The 19,170-nt window shown below is 42.5% G+C and overlaps 1 protein-coding gene across 7 annotated transcripts in view; it reads left to right on the top strand.

Moving 5' to 3' along the window:
• The window catches only part of ELMO1 (engulfment and cell motility 1), a 303,596-nt gene extending 296,428 nt beyond the window's left edge, over positions 1–7,168 (top strand). For all 7 annotated transcript variants that reach the window (XM_041466533.1, XM_041466532.1, XM_041466536.1 and 4 more), the window contains 2 exons: positions 1,187–1,264; positions 5,846–7,168. In XM_041466533.1, coding sequence (XP_041322467.1) covers positions 1,187–1,264; positions 5,846–6,046 — 279 coding nt within the window. In that variant the 3' untranslated portion in view covers positions 6,047–7,168. The remainder of the gene's footprint in view (positions 1–1,186; positions 1,265–5,845) is intronic.
• The last annotated feature ends 12,002 nt before the right edge of the window (positions 7,169–19,170 follow it).

Raw genomic sequence — 19,170 nt, 5'->3', positions numbered from 1 at the left:
AAAAAGCCCTCACGGAAATCCAAATATCTATGTCTCTCTCAGACCAGGAGCTCAGGGTAGCAATCTAGAACAATGTTTATGCTGCAGTCCCCACAGTTAATTCTTCCATTTTTAAAACTTAGTGTTGCAAATTTAGGAAGTCGTTCTGCTTTCACCATTGGCAGGGCAGGGATTGTTGTCAGCTGAGAGTCAGCAAAAGGCATCAGTGTGACAGGGCCAAGGAAGCCAAGAAGTAAAAAGAACAGGACATGTGATACAGATCATAGTTACAAGTCAGCACTCTGCTATGTAGCTGGGTCTCTTTTCCACAGTTAATACATCCATACCACCAAGCTTAGAGACTGTGAGATCCTTGTAATGGCACTTGTCATGATGCAGGCAGAAACCATACTATGGCAACAGATAGGACAACATCTTGGCATGCTCACTGCTGGCCACTGAAAGATCATTGGTACTCAGATTGCCTGGGTTTCCCCATGGGAATTTAACTCCAGGTGACTTTTAGGGAAGGTCAACACTTTATGAATTCTCCTTGGTATCTTTTACAATTCCAGCTTCAGTGCTTAGGGGACAAAAAGATGATTGCTTTTATCGTTCCTGATATTCCTTTGGGTCTTTCGGTAACTGGCATAGTTTGCCTTGACTGAGGCTGGTGATTCTGGTTCAGATGGAAACAAAATTACAGAAATCTCCTGAGAATGAATAATATATTTCCAGCACTGAAAAGAACATAAGTATTTACCAGGATATTCATTGTCCTGAAAAGATTTTTAACACAAGGAGTCAGACCTTGCAGAACTTTCTGAGCTTAATCTATACAAAGTGAAAAAAACTGTGAGTTTTCATGGAGAGTTTCTTACAAGTGTACTATAATTCATTATATTGATTTTAGTCCTCACCATTGCCTAGCTCAAATTTAAACTCAAATGCTAAGGGAATTTACAACCCAGTGAGCCACAGTAAGCAGTGTGGAGAGTGAGTTTGTTTTGACTGAAGTGGTGGCATTCTTGCTGTGCCTGTCTCTTGCAGTGGTGTGGTACTTCTGCAGCTTTGGCCAGAGAGGAGACTACCATAAACCGTTTTTCAACTTGTTTTGGGGAATTGTGGAGAGGAAAGAAAGAAAAACCTGAATGTACAGATGCCTCTCTCATGCAGCATTAATATGTGTTTCTTTGTATTGTTCCAGGAGGTGCTAGAGCTTGCTTTCTCTATATTGTATGACTCAAGTGGCCAGTTGAATTTCATTGCTCCGGACAAGCATGAGGTAAGTCATGTTCAGAGTACAGAAATTTATTTGAAGTTACCTTAGTTGCTTTAAGGCACCAGATGGCTTTGTAAGAACATAAGAATGGGCATCTTGGCCCAGGGTGTAGGTCCATCTAAAATCAGTGTCATGTGTCAAAACAAACTGACAAATTCAAGGGATTAGTATGGGAACAAGACCTTCTGCAATTTTCTTGCATATCTAAGCCTCAGAAGAAACATGTTTTGTATTCCTGCATCACAAAGCACATGAAGCTCCAAATTACAGACCGGTATTACAGATCTCCCAAATTACGAGCCATAAGAAAGAGAAATAAGAGAGCTTGGGCAGACCTTGAAGTTTTACAGACCTTGCTCACCATTTCCTGATTTCTTGTGGTCTGCTGTACTTCAGACACTAGAGAATTTTGCTGTGTGTACTTTGAACACTGAGAATTTGTACAGCCAGGTTTTCAAAGAATCACTGCCAGCCTCAGTTCATTTTGACAGTGCTAGCATAGTCAGGGTTGGTTATGCCATGACTCAATTTCAGCCAAAGACTTGTGCTCTCCAGAATGGCATATCCCCTTTTCCTTATTTTCACATTGCTTAAGACCATTCATGACAGGTGATCATAGAAGGCCCTCTGTATTCATTCCATCTCCACATGAGTGTTTTGCAGTGGCTTTCACTTGTATAAAGACAATGTAAATACCAATAGCAAGGATGACTAATAGCCCTTTCCCTGCTCCCTTCTCTTAGTAAAAGCCACAAGGAAATAGAAGACATCATCGCCTTCTGGAATGTGATGGGATTAATTTGCCTTAATTGTGTTGAATCATTGGGTGTGTTTCTCTCAAAGAAATTTCAAGTAAAGACTTAGTGGAATGCACAACATTAAAAAAAAAATACTTGTTTCTAAAGCAAAAGAGTTGTGTTCCATTTGCACACTTATTTTTAGATATTACATTTGGTCTCAGTTCAGGACCTGTGCTAACATGATGAAGAAGATTGCTTTAAATTGAATTATACTGTAGTGTTTAAAAAATTGTGTGAAATTGCTTTACAAGTGAAGTGTATTAGCTATACTGCCATTAGCTATACTATGTGGCACTTCAACATTTGATGTTCTGGACTAAAACCTTCAACTAAATGTTAATTTTAAGAGAGGAGATACAGTTATGCCCATTTGGATCTTTCTGTGGATTAATATTTGAGTGTCATTTTCAAGAATGTTCATTCCAGAGAAGTATTTGCTGGTCAGTTTTCATGTCAGAGAAAAGACCAGTAGTATCTCAGGCAAAATGTGCCACTAGAGCTGTAGTTCTAAGCAGCACTTGGTTGTCGTCATCCTCTGAACTGAACATAGGTTCAAGGATTTCCGATATAAATTCTCCAGAAACTGAATTCTAGACCGTTTCAGCTCAGAAGCGCAAATGGTCATGAAAACCAACAATTTTTTCAGCCACTGTATCTCAAATATAGCCTATAGCTACAAGTGGATTTTAATGGTCCAAATGTTCAAAAGCTGCTGCTGCATCCCACTGACAGGCAGTAACAGTGAGATGCACTAACCCAATTGCTCATGACTGCGTTAACACACCTTTTATCTTCATATCTCTTTTTGGTATTGTGCAGCTTCTTTGAAACAAAATTAATATGTACCAAAAAATGGCCAGAGGCAACAGTCACTGCTGCCACTTGACAGTTCCCAAATGAAACTTTTTAAAAGGAGATCTCACATCCTCTGTATTTTTCCATGGCCTGCAGAAGAGTGAGTTGTGATTAAAATGAAAAGTACAAGTGTTCAGAGGAAGCACCCACAAGGAAAGGGAAGTAGCATGTTGTGAAGCCCGTGACTCTTCATCAAAGTAGTTGGGGTGCCTGTTGATAGAAGTGCTAGTTTAGCAGCATTGTCAGTTTGGAAGATCTGGTGGTGTCATCTTAAGATTCTGAAAGCTTTGTGTGAAGCACCAGGAATGATGTTGCTACATGACAATTTCAGGTCAGACTTACAGTGCTTTTTTTAAGTACTTGTGCAGCCCTCGTGATTGTAGAGTGAGGCTGAAATGTGGGAGTTGAGTGTGTCCTAAAAAGAAAAATTGAACAAGGCTCTTAGGCTAATTTTGGCTGCAAGGAACCTGAAGGTGTCTTGAGTCCAACCTTCTGCTCAAAGCAGGTCAGCAATGAGCTCAAACCAGGTTGCTCAGGGCTGCATCCAGATGGATGAAGCCTGTGCAACCTTTCTAGTTCTTGTCTCCCAAAGCAATCCTTTGATAAAATCTCATTACTGAACTAGTATCATTGAGATTTGGACCTCATTCTAGCACACTTAAGTTTGTGAATTGCCTTAGCCATCTGTTGGAGCTTACTTCTAGCCAGAGGATTCAGTACTATGAGATCACTCCATTGTATTTGTTTTTCATTTAAATACTAATAACTGGTTTCAACTACACAGCAAAAAAGGTGGATTAATCTTATCCATGATTTTTGACAGAGAAACTGATGAGGGAGGCCATAATTAGGTTTCATTGGAATTTTATGAAAATGAATCTTGTAAATTAATTTTTCAGTGGCTCTTAGTCTCTTTTGCATATTAAAAAGAAAAAAGCTTATGAATGAATGCCTCTGTTTTTCCACCATCTCATTAGGATATCTCTCTGCTCAACATGTGCAGGAGTTTAATTAGGTACATTTGCCAATGTGGAGATTAGAGAGGAAGCCCCTTTTCCAGGCCATTGCACTCATCAGAATTGTGGCCAGAATTTGGATTCTGTGAGCCCTGAATGAGTTATATCTGAAAGAGGAGAGAGCTGCAGTTCTGCTTTCTGGCTCTCTGGGATTCCTCCCCAGAGGAAGAGCTGGCTGCACTCACTGCGGATGGACTATTTACGTCAGGGGCTGCATCTGTTGAGAAGTTTCTCTGTTCTCCTGTAACCTGAGCAGAGCCTTTTGCTTTTCTGTTCCTTTCTTCATAATGAATTCAGGGAAAACTCTCCCAGAGACAGATTTCAAGTAAATCCTAAAATATGTCTGTTCAAATATAATTATTTTTCTAGAATAGCTTCTTTCTTTTCCTGATATTCTGAATTCACTCAAAAAAAAAAAAAAAAAAAAAAAAAAAAAAAAAAAAAAAAAAAAAGCATGCTTTAAAAGTCTTCAGTGGCACACTTCGACAGCCTAGAAGCATGCTTTAAAAGTCTTCAGTGGCACACTTCGACAGCCTAGAATAGGCAGCATAAGTTGTTTATTTAGTACTTGTCAGCAGGGCAAGCTGAACTCTAAAGTCTCTTCTATATAGCTGATCTCATATTAAAGCTGTGGCTTGGTTTGCCTACACCCTGGGTGAAAAAGCTCCCTCTGCTACTGTTTTGTTACGGACTTAAGTGGGTTGGATTCCTCTTCGGATGCTGAAGTGTGCTAACCATCCTATTTTTGAAACATGCCCTTTTTCTGCATGAAGAGGGGGGCTTCTCTCTCTTCCTTAAAAATAATCCTCATTTCTGCTGTGGGATGAAGTCAACCATGGCTATCTTTAAACTCGGCGGCATCATGTAGCAAATGGTCAGCTAAATTTAAAACCCTTTTTTTTGGCATGAAATCCAGCAGAAGTATTTGTAAAATAAAAATGCAGTTATGGTTAATTTAATTTTTCTCCTGCAAAGTAGGACACAAGTTCATGATTGAAATCTCTATTTTTAGATGACAGCATTTGAGTACTTTGTTCATAGTTGAATAAACGACTTGTAGTAACAAATGAAAGTGACTTATTCAATAAAAGTTGACTCTAGATCACCAATCTCCCTTGAATTTGTTGCTGATTTTAAATGGTTATTCAGCCCACATTTATCACAAGCTGTCAGCTGTTGGGAAAGATGGCTTCTTCTGTAAGGAAAAAGCTAACAGTAAGGAAAAGATTTTAGAGGCCAGTTCAGCATTTGCAGGATTTAGTATTATACCCAAGCAGCTTGGCATTTAATTTTCATGAAGGACATAGAATTAACCGACTGTGGTTTTCACAGTATGTTACTTTGTGTAAAATAGTGGTAAATAGGCATAAATATGTGAGACTATCAATTGTAACAGCTTCATGTATAAGACAGCAAACAATGATAAAAGCAGATAGTACAGGATTTTTTACACTAAGAGTCACAAAGGATTTGGGGGTAGGATTTAGTTCACCTAACTTAGCTGTCTTGGAATGAAAAGTTTAGTTAATGTAACATAATCAGGCCCTTTTAATAGGTGCTGGGGAAGGAGAATGAGAGGAGTGAAGGAGATTTCTCCAGATGTTCATTGTCCTATGTTATTGTTTCCTTCTCCAATAATTGCAGAAGAACATTCAACAAGAAGTTTGGAGGAGATACCAAATTGTCAGACAACTAAACACTGTCATTTTGTCCCATTTTATGGAATGTTTTTCCATTTTCTGAGCAGCTAAGTGAAAGCCTTCTTCAAGATCTGAGCTGATAAAATGCATCAACCTAATTTTAGGTCTCTTTGTTAGTCCCCATGGGAGCAGTAACTGTAGAAGACCAGACCAGACAAGGAGTTTGTGTATGAAAAGTCTGTTAATGAGAATTTTTATCCTTTTCCTCTGCAGTATTGTGTATGGACCGATGGTTTGAATGCCCTCCTTGGAAAGGATATGTTGAGTGACCTAACACGGAACGACCTAGACACACTGCTCAGCATGGAGATAAAGCTACGCCTCCTTGACTTGGAAAATATACAAATCCCAGATGCTCCCCCACCTATCCCAAAGGAGCCCAGCAACTACGACTTTGTTTATGACTGTAACTGAGGCAGTCACTGAAACTTGCTCTGAAACTGGAAATACATTATAACTGGAGAGATATTAAAAAAAAAAAAAAAAAAAAAGTGTGAGGAAAAAAAGAAACCCACTTTTGCACCTTGTATTTTGGCTTTGGGGAGGGATGTAGAAACACTTGCATTCCTCCCTGTTCTCTGCATCCCTTCTTTCCCCATTCCCATCTTCCCCATTGCTCATCCAAATCCACATTGCTTTAATTAACTTGTAATTGCAGGCCATTGGCCTTGCTTAAGGCAAAGACTGCCACTAAGAAGCACCCTCCTAAGGACTTTTTTTACATTTTTAATACTGGAATAGACATTCTTAACTAAAGGACGTTGTTATCAAACTGCATGCCTGTGAAACCCACTTGGCAGGGCAGAGGCTTTAACTGGAAGGAGGAGGGAGGTAGGGAGTAAAAGCAGCTACTGTAAGCAGAAGATTTCCCCAGACACTCACAAGAGTCTGCTCACCACTGAATCCAATGTGATGATGAAATTCGTTAACTGCTTCCCAGTGTTTGCACCATCCGTCACTGTCATTATTCTCTCCACCGTCATCTCAGCTCTTGCCTCCAGCCTTCACCCAATGATCGGCTCCCAGAATGGAAAGTCTGCAGGTTTTTGCTGTACCATACGCTGCAATGCTGCAACAGCTTTTAACTTCTTTTCCTCCCAGCTCTTACAATAGCCCCACACTAGCAGATCACTCGCACAAACCGTGTAGGAAGCCACTAGTGTGTCCCATTCCTGTAGCGTTCCCTAAGCCTCAGTTGCCTCTGAAATTGGCTTGTTGCTATTTGAAGTGATTTTTATTTCCTTGGTCCAAAGTTCAACAGTAATTTTCACAAATTAATTACAACTGCCAAACATCCAGGTTTACATCATTGTCATTGCTACAGTGTTAGAAATTTGCAAGGGATTTTTTTTGTACGGGTTCTAATTTTTTATTTTATTTTGCCAAACAAATATATTTAATGAAAACTAATTTCATTGTGAGTACTTTTGGGGAACAATATTTTTACTTAATTTCCATTTGGAACATTTGCCCTGAAGGGAAAAAAACACCGTTCCCTTCAACTTCACTGTTGAATAAAAATCTGAGTTGTGATGATTCCTGGGGCTTTGTTTTTCTTCTGAAGTTGTCTTTTATTCCTTATGGTTCCTAGAAATTCTGAACTGTTTAGTAAAAAGAGGAGTGGGAAGACTTTTCTTATCTGCATCTGATTTAATTTACTTGTTTTTTACTGGTGACAAGGATGAAATGCATCCAGAGATCTCCATTGCCATGGTTACATGAGCCTTCCTGTGAGAAGGGCCCTTGTGAAATCCAAAATCCAAGCATACTGATGTGCTCACGGTCAGTTCAAGGCTGCTGCATTTCCTGTGTTTTGCTGGGGCAGCTGTTTTCCTGGTTTTCCTTTTTCTCCATTGAGAGCGTTGATGGCTGCAGCAAATCGGTATGAGGAAGGTTTGAGCTTTGCAGGATGGATTCCCTCTATCCTCATGGTTTTTCTAGGTATTTCACTAAGTTCAATTGCAAAAGTCTGAGTCTAGAGGAATCTGCCAACTCTTTTCCTCCCACTGCGGATGCTGAAGACAGGTGTTTATCAGTGTAAGGTTCTTTCCTGCTCAGACCCAGCTGAAAAAGACGGTAAAGGGGTTTTATCAGAACTTGTGCTAGTGAGAAACCCAGAAGCTGGTTCCAATCATAGAAATTCTCAACTGAGATGGCCTTTGCTCCATCCAGATGGCTCTGGGGAAAACTTCCTGACCGGCCTCACACCAGTAGAGGAGAGAAATTATGTCCTGCAGGTGCAACAAGGAGGAAGGTAATATAACATTGTATGAATGCAAGCATCAAAGTCCCAAGGAAGGGGGTTTTCCAAAACCTTCCTGAAGCTCTGCAGTATTTTATGAATGCCTTAATGTAACAGAAGATATAAGTTGGTTTTGCTGGTAGTGGATGATAAAGTAAGTTAATAAGAGAGACTGAGTTAAACTCTGGAGGGAGAAGTTATGGTGAAGAGTGGCCTGAGAAAAAGTTTGGTCTTAATGAGAACAGAGATGTACAATATGAGTTGTGGGAGTTTGAGATGGTTTATTCTCCAGAGCTTTGACAGACTATAGCAAAGGCAGTCATGATCAGGAAATAGTAGAAGCAAAGGCACTGCCTGCCACAGGGGATTTTTAAGGAGTCCCAGGGGCAAGGGATGGAGGTAGGAACATCTTTCTTTACCAGACACTGATGCTGCCTCTTAACTTCATGCAGATAAAACTTGGAGCAGAACGGAGAGCCTGAGTTATTTTAATTACCCTGACCCAGCTGGATCTGCTTTTTACTTACATATTTCATACTTGGTGCTTCAGATGGGTATTGCTCTGCTGGCAAAAGAAACACCTTTCACTCCTAAGCTGTAAGAGCCAAACACACTGCCAGCTCAGCAGCACTCCAGTGCTGTGGTCTCAGCAGGCAGGCATCTGCATGGCAATCAGAGGAGCAAAAAAACCCCTCCTCCAGGGGACAACTTGAGCAGGAGAGAAAGGTTAGACTTGCCTCCTCCACTAAGGTGAGTGCCCCTGATTCCACCCCAAGAGCCCAGGGGACTGGTGGGAGGAGAGCTGGCAACACAGCCCTCTGTTTTTACCAACAGCTTGTGCCCACCCACATGGCACTGAGGCACATTGACACCATTCAGGCAGCGTGGGGCTCTTGAGTATGAATAGCTGGGAGCCCTCTCCTTTCACAGCAGGTGACACAGACCCTCTGTCCTGCCCTGGGACCCCACAGGGTGCAGCCTGACCAGTGGGATCCCAGTCCAGGGCCAGATGGATACCACAGCACTGCTGCATGGCTCTATCTCACTGCTTCCTGCAGCCCTACTTTGCAGCATCCCCAGCACCCCACATGGCCTGGCTCTTTGTAGGGGTTATGCACCGTGTGGGATGGTCACATGAGCAGGAATGCTAAATTTATATCCACCACCCTGCCATAAGAAAGAAGAGGCTCAAGAGATGCGTTGGCGTAATAGCCCTTCCAGCTATTTTAGCAGCACTCCCACAGCAACCTGAAAGGCTGTGGTGCAAAAGAAGAATCCTGCCTTCAGTTTCTAGAGCTGTCTTATGGGCTCACTTTGTCATTACGAAATTTAAAACAAAAAAATGTTAAATGATGAAGAAATGTCCTGCTGCTTCCCATTCTTTAAAAAAAAAGAAATTGAGGATGAAAATGGCAAATTCATTTGCTCATGCTGTTGTGTTCCGGAAAAGCTTTTAAATCTTCACATTCAAGGAGATGCAGCAGGAAAAAGAACTGCTATTGAAGTTTCTTGTATAATTTCAAAACATTAAGTGGGTAATTGCTTGTAAAAGCCATAAAGGGGAGAGAGAACAAAAAAAAAAAAAATCAGTCTAATTTTAGCTCCTGTTTTGGAAATGACTTTGCTTTTGAAAGTTAATATATTCTTTTACCAGAAAACTTGAATCAAGAAAAATACCTATCTTCTTAAGTCAACTGCTTGCTCTACTTGTAAGGGCAAGGAGAAGAGCAGCAATTCTAAGTAATCCTGTACAAATCAAGTTATGTGTCAGAGAAACAGAGCTTTTATTACCATTTTTCAGAAGACTTTCTTTTTTCAGTATGGAGAACTATTTCATTAAACCTTTCATGAAGAAATAACATCCTCACGCCAAGAGGCAGGTAGGTGCTGACTCTCTCTTGGGTTGCAAAATGACAGTGTAAGATCCTGATTACTTCATTTGTGAAATCCTCTTGTGTCTCCACGCCCTACCCAGAAAATTTATTCTAGGGTATTATGCCTAGGGTATTTGTCGTCAATGTCACATCAATGAGAATGTGAAGGCTTGTGTGGAAACCTGGTGGGATCCACTGCCCAGAATCTCTGTCTTCTCTGGCAGACAGCTGAAATGCAAGGGAGCCCTGCATCCCCTCAGCAACTCTGTAGGCCACCAGCTGCAATCCCACAGCCTCTGGCCAGCTCTCAAAAGAGGGAGGGATGAAAGAAGGAAAGAAACACGCTCCTGTCAGGAGAAGAGGGAGAGAGGAGCATGGGCGTGAAATGCCCCTGATTGCATCTGCTCTTTGGTTGTTTGTCCTGACATTGGACTCAGAGGTGCCTCTGGTGCATCCAGCTCTATAGTGATTCAAGCTGCTAATCCTGAGCAATAACCAGCAGGAAAGATGCTGGGAGCAGGAGGACACTCTTTTACTGCCATATCCCCCCTGCTCTGTTTTGTTGCTGCTTCACTGACAAGTAAATGGAATTAGCTTCACTGTCATGTGAAAGTCGTTCATCTGAGGAGTACAATAAGATTAGTGTGAGATTTTACTCCCTTCTTTCTCCGTTCTTCTTCTGAGTTAAAAAAAAGAGAATAAATCCAGCCCTTATTGACCTGGGGATATCTTTGCTCTCTGGAATACTAAGTGTATGACAGCCCTTCCCCTTAGAGCATCCTCAGGGAAGTAAAGGTAAAATCCCTGCAAACTGTGGAAGGCATTCATAGGACAAGGTTTTTGTCACACTGCTGGCTGAGCTGTCATTGCTTTCCCTGCACCTGGATAAATCAGGATGAGACTTGCTCAGTGCTCCCTCCCTCCCTAGATGATAATTATATTTGAATATTAAACAGCCACATGGCTTAAGCAAATTCCCTGATTAACAAAGCACTTACCTATGCAGCAAAAGACGCTTGATTTCAGTTTGATAAACAGGCACCTAAATTTAGGTGAGTGCTCATGGATCAAGCTAGATCAGGGCCTGTGTAAGCAGGAAGGCAATTTTACCTGCTACTGAAATTTTTCTACATGCTCAGAGGCTATGCAAATAATGGCTTTTCTGTCTGATGTGTAATTGGATTGTGTACCTTTGGTCACTGCAAGAGACTGAACAGGATGCTATCTGACTATTCCACATCATTCCAGCTGCTTCATGCATCTTTGGGACTTAAAACAGCAGTTAAAGAATTGAAACAGGAACCCTTTCTGGATGAAATCAGGCTGAAACTTGAGAGTAGAGTGGCATTAAAAGCACAAGTTTGTTTAGGGCAAGACTAGGCATAAAATGGATATTGGGAGAGCCATGAATTTTGATTGTAAGGTGATTTCAAAGTGCTGAGTCAGGGAGTGCTGTCCTGCAGCAGCCTCCTGAGGGCAAGCTTAAAAAGTACAGGAGACCATTTCAAACTCATTTAATGATGTATATTTACTCTTTATTTTCACTTCTTGCTGGGAGATCTTGAACATCACTGAAGAACAGAGCTGGTGATGCTTACCTTGCAGGGACACACACAGGGCAAAAGAAACATCTCAAAAGCCATCCCTCTCCAAGCAGAGAGGCTGGTGTTGGAAGTAGAAGAGTTTTCTGAACTGATGTGTTTTTTCAACAGAGAGTTTCTCAGTTTTACTGTAGGCACCTCAGTGGAGGTGTTATGTGGAGAACAGCAGCTGTTGTGGTTTTATACTCTCTTGGAAGAGCCAAACAAGATTCTTCATGTTGGGACGCTCTTGCAAACCCTCTCTCATCCTATTTGCCTCTTGTTCATAGATATTTCCTGTAAGATGTGACCCATGGGACAGCCACGAAGCTGGGGAACCCAGTGCTGTGTGCTCCACGCTGGATGCTGGCCTGTAGTTTCAGCCCAGGGAGAGTATGGCCACAAGACAGCAGTGCATATAACGGAGGAGAGGGAAAAGAGATTATTAATAAAATTTTGCCAAGGGATGAAGCCAAGGGCAGGCTTTCTTTCCTGACATTTAGGAATCTGTCTTGAATGACTTTATTTCAGTTGTCATTAGAGGATTCTGCAGCCTGATTGAGTGCCACAGTTAAATTTTCCCTTGATGAAACCTCATGAGTCTAATTTTAATCTTGTCAGCAACATGGTGTTCAGCTTAAACTGATTATGTTTTGGGATTCCTCTTGGTTATCATGAGGGAGAGGGAGTCTGACTGTCTTTTGTTTAATAAGAGGCAGCATTTTTTATTAGGTATGTCTGTATCTTCTTGGTTTCTCTTGAAATGGTTCAGGTTTAATATCCTCTTCCCACCCACCTTCCCTGAGGGACAAATGCACCCTGGAGATCTTTGCTGTCCCACCAGCAGGCCGTGCACGTGTGGGAGGCTGAGCTTGTGGGCCTTCATTCCCTGCCAATTAACAAGGGAGTTTGTATTTTCAGGATAATTTTGGAAGAAGTCGGGAGCAGCCATGTAGGAATCTGCCAGGCTTCAAAACAAGTTTTCTATATATCATCTTAAAATGAGGACAGTGGGGATGCGAGCACAGTACATTGTGCAAAGCTGCTGACTGCTTGCATCTTTCCCAGAGGAAAATGGCTCATCCACAGGGTTTTCCCAGGGCATAGCTTCCCTCTTCCCCTCCCATCAAGCAGCAGAAGCCTGGTGCATTTGAAAAGGCTTGCAGAGAAACATGTGAAAGGTTTCTTTGCCAGGAGTATGACATTTAAAGAGCACCAGTAGAATTATTTCGGGTGTTTTTCACCCGCACAGGTCCCTCTGCACATGTTCCTTCACTCACAATACCCTCTGTCAGTCTCCGACATTTCTCAAAGCCCTGGGTTCCCCCTCTCTGTCCCCAGTCCAGGGGGCATGCAGTGATACCTTACACGTGGTTTACCTTACCCTTTTGTTTATCTCAAATACTCAAAGTAAAATCCAGCCAAGCTGGTTTTCACGTAAACCTTCAACTCACACTCTTGTTTCTCTTCATTCCAGCACGGTCTGAGGTCCATTGAAAACTGAGGTGTTAAAATGGGCTGGTGTGCGGGTGGCTTCTCCAGCTTCTCATAAGGTTGTTTTCAACCAGATTTTTTCCTTCAGTGAGGACATTTAGTGAGTCCTCAACAGAACTCTTCATAAAACCACTGCTGAGCCTCCAGCTTCTCATCAAATCTGGCAGCTCGCAGGTGGATGCACACACACAAACATGTGCACACACACACGAAGGAGGCAAGTGCCTCAGTTCCCTTTCCCCAGGAAACAAGCCTGAAATAAGCTCATTTACAGCTTGGCAGTGTTGGATGTTCCAGGAGGTAGCATCCAGGTGAGGGAGGACGGAGAGTATCAGAGATGATGGCAGCTGGCAGGTTTGTGGGGCTGGATGAGACAGGATGTGAGGAGGGGAGGTTGGAGCAATATGAACAAGCAGCCAGCTCCCCACCAAAAACATTGTATACCTGCATCCATGCTCAGGCAAAAGATGATGAGAGGATAGCAACCTTATTTTAGATTTTGAATGTTATTATTATTTTGAACATGGCTATTATGCTTTGTGGAAGTGCCCTATTTAGATGGGTGGACTGCATCACTGTGTTTCTATCACCTTGAGTCCACTGGAAGAAGCAGCACAGTGCCAGTGTGGGTGCTCCACCCAGCAGAAGGGCAAGGGGAGCACTGGGGTAATGCTCAGCTGGCCAGGAAAGTGGCAGTGGTTCTGTTGGAAAATGACACTGAAGAAAGTTTTAACACACACAAAAACTGTGTGATTTTAGCTGAATCACTGATTCAGTAAGGACAACTGAGAAGCTCAAGTGACTGAAATTTCCTGCTCAGCTGACTTTTGGAGTGTCCCAATTGGGTCATGGTTCTTCTGAAAAGAATTAGTGTTTCAGAGCCCTTTTTTATTTCAAAAACCTAAAGTGCTGTAAAAAGTTGGAATCAAAACAAAATGTCAATTTTTTTTCACTTTTTATTAGAAGTTCAGGGGTTTTTTTCCCAAGTCAGACTGCAGCATTCTTGATACCCTCCTTTGATCAGAAATTCTGGCCTTCATGCAGCTCCAGAACCTTCATCACCAAACTTGCAAAACCATCCCACCTGGCCTTGTAAATGATTCACAGCAGAAAGGGACACATAACAGCTTCATCAATTCATACAGAATGAATGGCAGTGTTTTCACCTAAATACATTTCTAATATGGAAACAGCAGTCCAAGCCCCTGACTATTGTGGCATACGCAGGACTAGCTGCAGCCATGAATCAAAGCTGTCTTTGTGTGTGAAAAAAAAAAAAAAAGGAAAGCAAGTAGCAATTGCCTTAATTGGTTTAGTTCGATTTTAATCAAACCCAAGTCACTTTTAAATTTCCAGAATTGAGGAGGCTACTCAGCAATGGGCTTCTGAAGGCATGTTCTTGAATTAAGCTAATTAGTCAAGTGACTAGCACATATTCCTTCAAATCACCCCATCTGGAAGAAAAAAAATAAAAAAGCAAGTGTTGTGGATTTAATAAATTTGTTCATGCAGAGCAAAGAAATTAAACACAGCCAGCAGCAGCACTGTAGCCAGCCTGGACCGGGGCACAAATACCCTGCAGGCAGTCCTGTCTACCCCAGGATGGGCATCAATAACCTGAACTGTGAGGCGAGCCCTTGGCAGCAGGGAATTGTCACCTGCAGTTTTCTAGCACTCCCCACTGTGCAGCTTCCTAGATGTTTACACAATGACAGGCGAGCCTGTCAAACAGGCAGGAGGTGTAGCAGGAGCACTGCCTTCTTCTCACTGTTTGATGAGTCTTGATAGACCCTTGATGCTGAGTTTTGCAGGGACTGAGCAGGGCTCCAACACCTCTGCAGGGCCTTTCAGAACTGATCCCCCCAATCAGAGGCACTGGCAGGTATTTTGGCATGATGCCTTGATGGTGGGATGCTCCAGAGGGGGCAGTATCCACGGCTTTGCACCCTCTGCCCAGCATGCAAATTCCTCCCTGAGGGCTGAAAAAAGTGGCTTTGCCTTTTGGGAGCCATCTCCAGGCATTGATGGCTCCCCAGTGGTTCTGCTGAGTGGGCCAGCTCTCTAGGAAAGTCGTCTTGGGGGAGCAAGCAGTTCCTGATGTTGCCAGCATCCCTGTGTTATGTGAGCTCTTCACACCCCATGCCAGGTCCAGGAGATTAAAGGTGGCTCCTTTGCATCCCATCATTGCTGGATGGGGCTGAAGCTGCACTTCTTACACTGTGAAGAGAAGGAAGGCATGTCTGTAATTGCTTGGTTGGCCAAGTTCCTGATGGCAATTAGTACCTTAGTGCTACTGACACCACCTTGTCTTACTAGCAGCAAATCAGGGCACCCAAAATGCTATAGGAGCACAATTTTATGCTATGTATTGAAAAAGGAAAATGTTATGGTATGGTGAGATGAGAACGTTTAGATGTTCCCCATTTATTAATGGATTCATAATTCTCTTGCTGACAGATTAGTGCATTAAAAAGGCATTTTGCAGCATCTTGAACATGCTAGTGAAAGCCCAGTTCCATGACCCCCTTTATAGTTTTCCCGCTTCTGAAGCCTACTCCTGTGGGCAGCCATCCCTGTCTCCCAGGGTTGTTTGGTAATGTTCTGGGTCTTCTTCCAGCACACACTGTCTCTTTTTGGGAGATAGGTATGCTTATCTTCAAGAAAGGAACTGCATTAGCAAGGTAAGAGAGGATTAGATTCTACCATTGGAATGAAGATAATTAATATTCATCTCTGAAAGACAGAGGTGGATGTGAGGATGATAAAACTGGTGTGCAAGACTGGAACAACTGGTGCTGAATAACTCATGAAGAGGATCCCGGGATTTAGTAATGACACTGGGAAATTTAATTTCTTGCATGAACCGTTCCCTGCAAACAGAGAATAAGGTCCCATCAATTCCCCCTGGTATGAGCACAAAGAATAGCTCCCAGCAGTCTGTCACACTTGGGACAAATGCAGGATTAATATATGTGGTTTGTGTTGGCCTGTGCCATGCCTTCCTCATTGTCCCCTGAACCTCCAGGGGATGGGAATGTCTTATTAATTAATTCTCTTAATTCAAGCACCTGTGACTGATTTGTACTCAGTCTAGGGTCTGATCCTGCAGGGCAAGAGCTGACTTTGATGAGGTGCACCACTTTCCAAATCCCCAGCAGAGGAAAATTACTGGATTTTATGCTGAAACATAAGCAGCCAGAGTATTTGGAAAACCTCTGCTGGCTTTTCCCTAGTGTAGCTAAAACATGGCATTTGTTACTCATTGGTGCTACAGACTCGCAACTCAGCCAAAATTCACCTTCTAGGGATGTATGTATGCTTGGTTTCATCCATGGGTGACAGCTTGATCTGGAAGAAGAGGGGAGAAAATGATGTCAGGAGGAGAAGGGGATTTTGCTGTTCAAGGAGGCAGGGGATGAATCATCCTTCTCACAGAGATATGGTCTTTTGCCAAAGGCTTCAGCTGGTCCCCACCAGCTCTTTCAGCTTGGTGTGCTCTGTCCTCAGCTCTGCTACAGTGGCCAGCCTGCTTCTAATGCAGGAAACAGTTTGTCCTGGGAACAGTCCTGGCAAGTGCATGCATGCCCACATCAAGGGCAGGCTGACCTTGTGGTCTCATGCCTCTCTTTCAGGCAGTACCACAGCATGGGGTTATACCTGGGAAGCTGTGGGGCCAAGTAATGGACACACAAATGGAGTCAGCAGCCAGGATTTGGTGGTCCCTGGACAGAGAGGTCAGTAGGTGTGATGGACAGGCCATTCAATAGGTCACAACACCTTTCCCACTCACAGCTGAATCACCAAAGAAATAAATGTACTCATACAATCGGGCAATATTTTAAAATGAACATTTACAATAAGCCCTTGTCCTGCTGAGATATTTTTATTTAGTCAAAGAGAAAAAGAATGTTCTTCCTTTTTTTTTCCCTTTCCCCATAAATGTGATAGAAGAAATGTCTTTCCAGATAGGAGTCTTTTCTGCCAGGATGTATCTGGTGTGTGTGCATGCATGCATACTTATGGAATTTTCCTTTGGGGAAAAAACCAGACAGTAATTCTGCCTGTCTCACTGTCCATCTCCAAAAATGTGAAATCAAATATTTATGTTACAGCAGGATTGCTCAGTGCTGTGTCCCAAGTGCTCCAAGCAGAAGTGAGCAGTGTTAAGGAATGGTGAAAGTCTTAGCTACCTGTGTACTGGGAAAATGAAGCATTTGGGTAAATATAATATATGGCTTCTGTTGGAGAGGTTATTCTCTCTCAGAAATGCCTTATCAGAGAGCTACAATGCGAGGAGAAGCTCTAAACTTGTGTGCTGCCAGCTGGCTTGAGTGGAAAGGCAGAAAGCACCACTGAAAAGGCTGAAGACCCACCACTCATGCCCTGAAGGCCAGTGTTACCATCTGAGTGACCACACTATGCCAAGCAGAGCAAGGTACAGAGTTACGATGAGAATGGAAAGATTTCATGACATGCTGATTTTATAAGCAGTGTCAATTAGCAAGTCAAATTTTAATAAAGTCTTGGGTCATGGCATCACAGCTATTCAGTATTTTAAAATTTGCCAGATCTTTCGAGGGCATACAGCTGGAAATCATGCTGGTTTGTTCCTCCTGTAAGCAAATCCAAAATAGCACCTCAGACAACCCATATTCACCCGTGTCCTTCTTTATCTTGGTGAGAGGAAGGGACTGATTCATTTCTACCTGCATACTGTAATCTCACAACATCAGATAAGCTTTTCTCACATCATCAGCCTGCTTTCCTATGGCCTGTTTGCTCATCCTCTGCTCTGGGGATGTGAAAACCAACTTGAGACAGCCTGAATGACAGCTCAACAACAATATGCAGGAGACACCCACACAGTCCACATCTCTAGGGCAAGGGAATGCACCTCTGGCTTTGTCTCCTGATGTTCTCCTGAGAGCTAAGCATGGAGGAGCTGTTGTGGTACAAAGCATCTGCTCTCTTGCATCCTTGGTAGAATTGTTTGCCATCCTTTGAGGAAAACAGAGCCAACTGTGCTAAGGGAGCCCTTTAGTGAGGTGGATCCTCCTCAGGGATGCTGCGGAGCACCAAGGATGCCATCCCAGGTGTTGTGTTTTGGCAAAGATGGCATTTGGGAGCCCATGGAGCAGTTGGCACTCTTGATGGGAGCAGGTTCAAGTCGTTTTTCTGAAAACACAAGCAGACTCCTGATAAATATGAGCAGAGAGTTTTAGTTAAAAGTTACAGCTTTCCTTCATCTGCAGTGACTGTAGTTATTTTTGCTAATCATCAAAAGAAACTGGATGTAGGATTAAAGCAAAGAAATTATCTAGACACCTGAATTATGAATTTTGCATCATGAATTATTGCCTAAAATAGTGTGATGCACTAAATACATCTAGGGCAAGTGTTCTTTAGATTTGAAAGACTGGAAAGGATACCAGCTTCAGGGAAAAGAAATAGTTCCTTTCTTTATCCTAAAAAAAATATTGGGCAACTTTCCTTTACCTATTTGGTAACTAGTAATTTCTAAACTCTTTATACAACTTTTGCCACAGTGATGTTTTTGGGTCTTGGCTGCTCATCTTGAAAGGCTTCCCTGGGATTTGATTTTCAGAAGGTCGGTGGTAAGCATTTGCCAAAACCCATCTGTCATCGGGGAAATGGAGAACTAAAAACTGAAACAACAAAACCCAGATTGTTACTTTTTGGGCAGAAGCATGACTGTATCTTTTCTACCTCTTCTTACTTCCTCATTACCAAATGCCAGAAATTTGCAATGTGGCATCATTAAAGTTTCTTAACCAACTTTCATGGTTTCCACATCAGAGCCTTGGGGCAGGGGACTTCCTTTCTGAAGGGCACTCAAGGAGTTTGGCTACAGAGGGTGAAAAGGGGAAAGAGTTGAGTAGAAGAAAAACATTGGTGAGTGCTAGATAACCCATATTACTGGATAGCTGTATAAATCACTTTTTTAGCCTGGCTTGAGGTCTGAGACTTACCTCTCTTGGTGTTAACACAGACTCACTGATGGGACATCCACTTATACACTGTGACTCACTTCTGCCCCAGCCCAAAAGAAACTTTTGTCTACTACCATTCCAGCTACTAGTACAAACTGGAATTCCATATCTTGCACATTATCTTTTATCTGGACATTTCCCAACACCGCTATCGCTGTATCGCCCGGAGGCAAGATTATTCAGGCTTCCTGCTGGGGATCTGCAGCATCTCTGCTGCACAGAGTGAAGCACACACCGAGACTGAAAAAAGAGCTCTTTCCAATATGCATGGACTAGATTCAGGCATACTTAGATATACAATTGTTATCATTTCTGCTTCCTGAAAATCATTTCTTGG

The sequence above is a fragment of the Pyrgilauda ruficollis genome, unplaced genomic scaffold (genome assembly GCF_017590135.1).
Source record: "Pyrgilauda ruficollis isolate IOZ18807 unplaced genomic scaffold, ASM1759013v1 scaffold2, whole genome shotgun sequence".
Taxonomy (NCBI): domain Eukaryota; kingdom Metazoa; phylum Chordata; class Aves; order Passeriformes; family Passeridae; genus Pyrgilauda; species Pyrgilauda ruficollis.
This window is presented reverse-complemented; position numbering and strand designations above follow the sequence as displayed.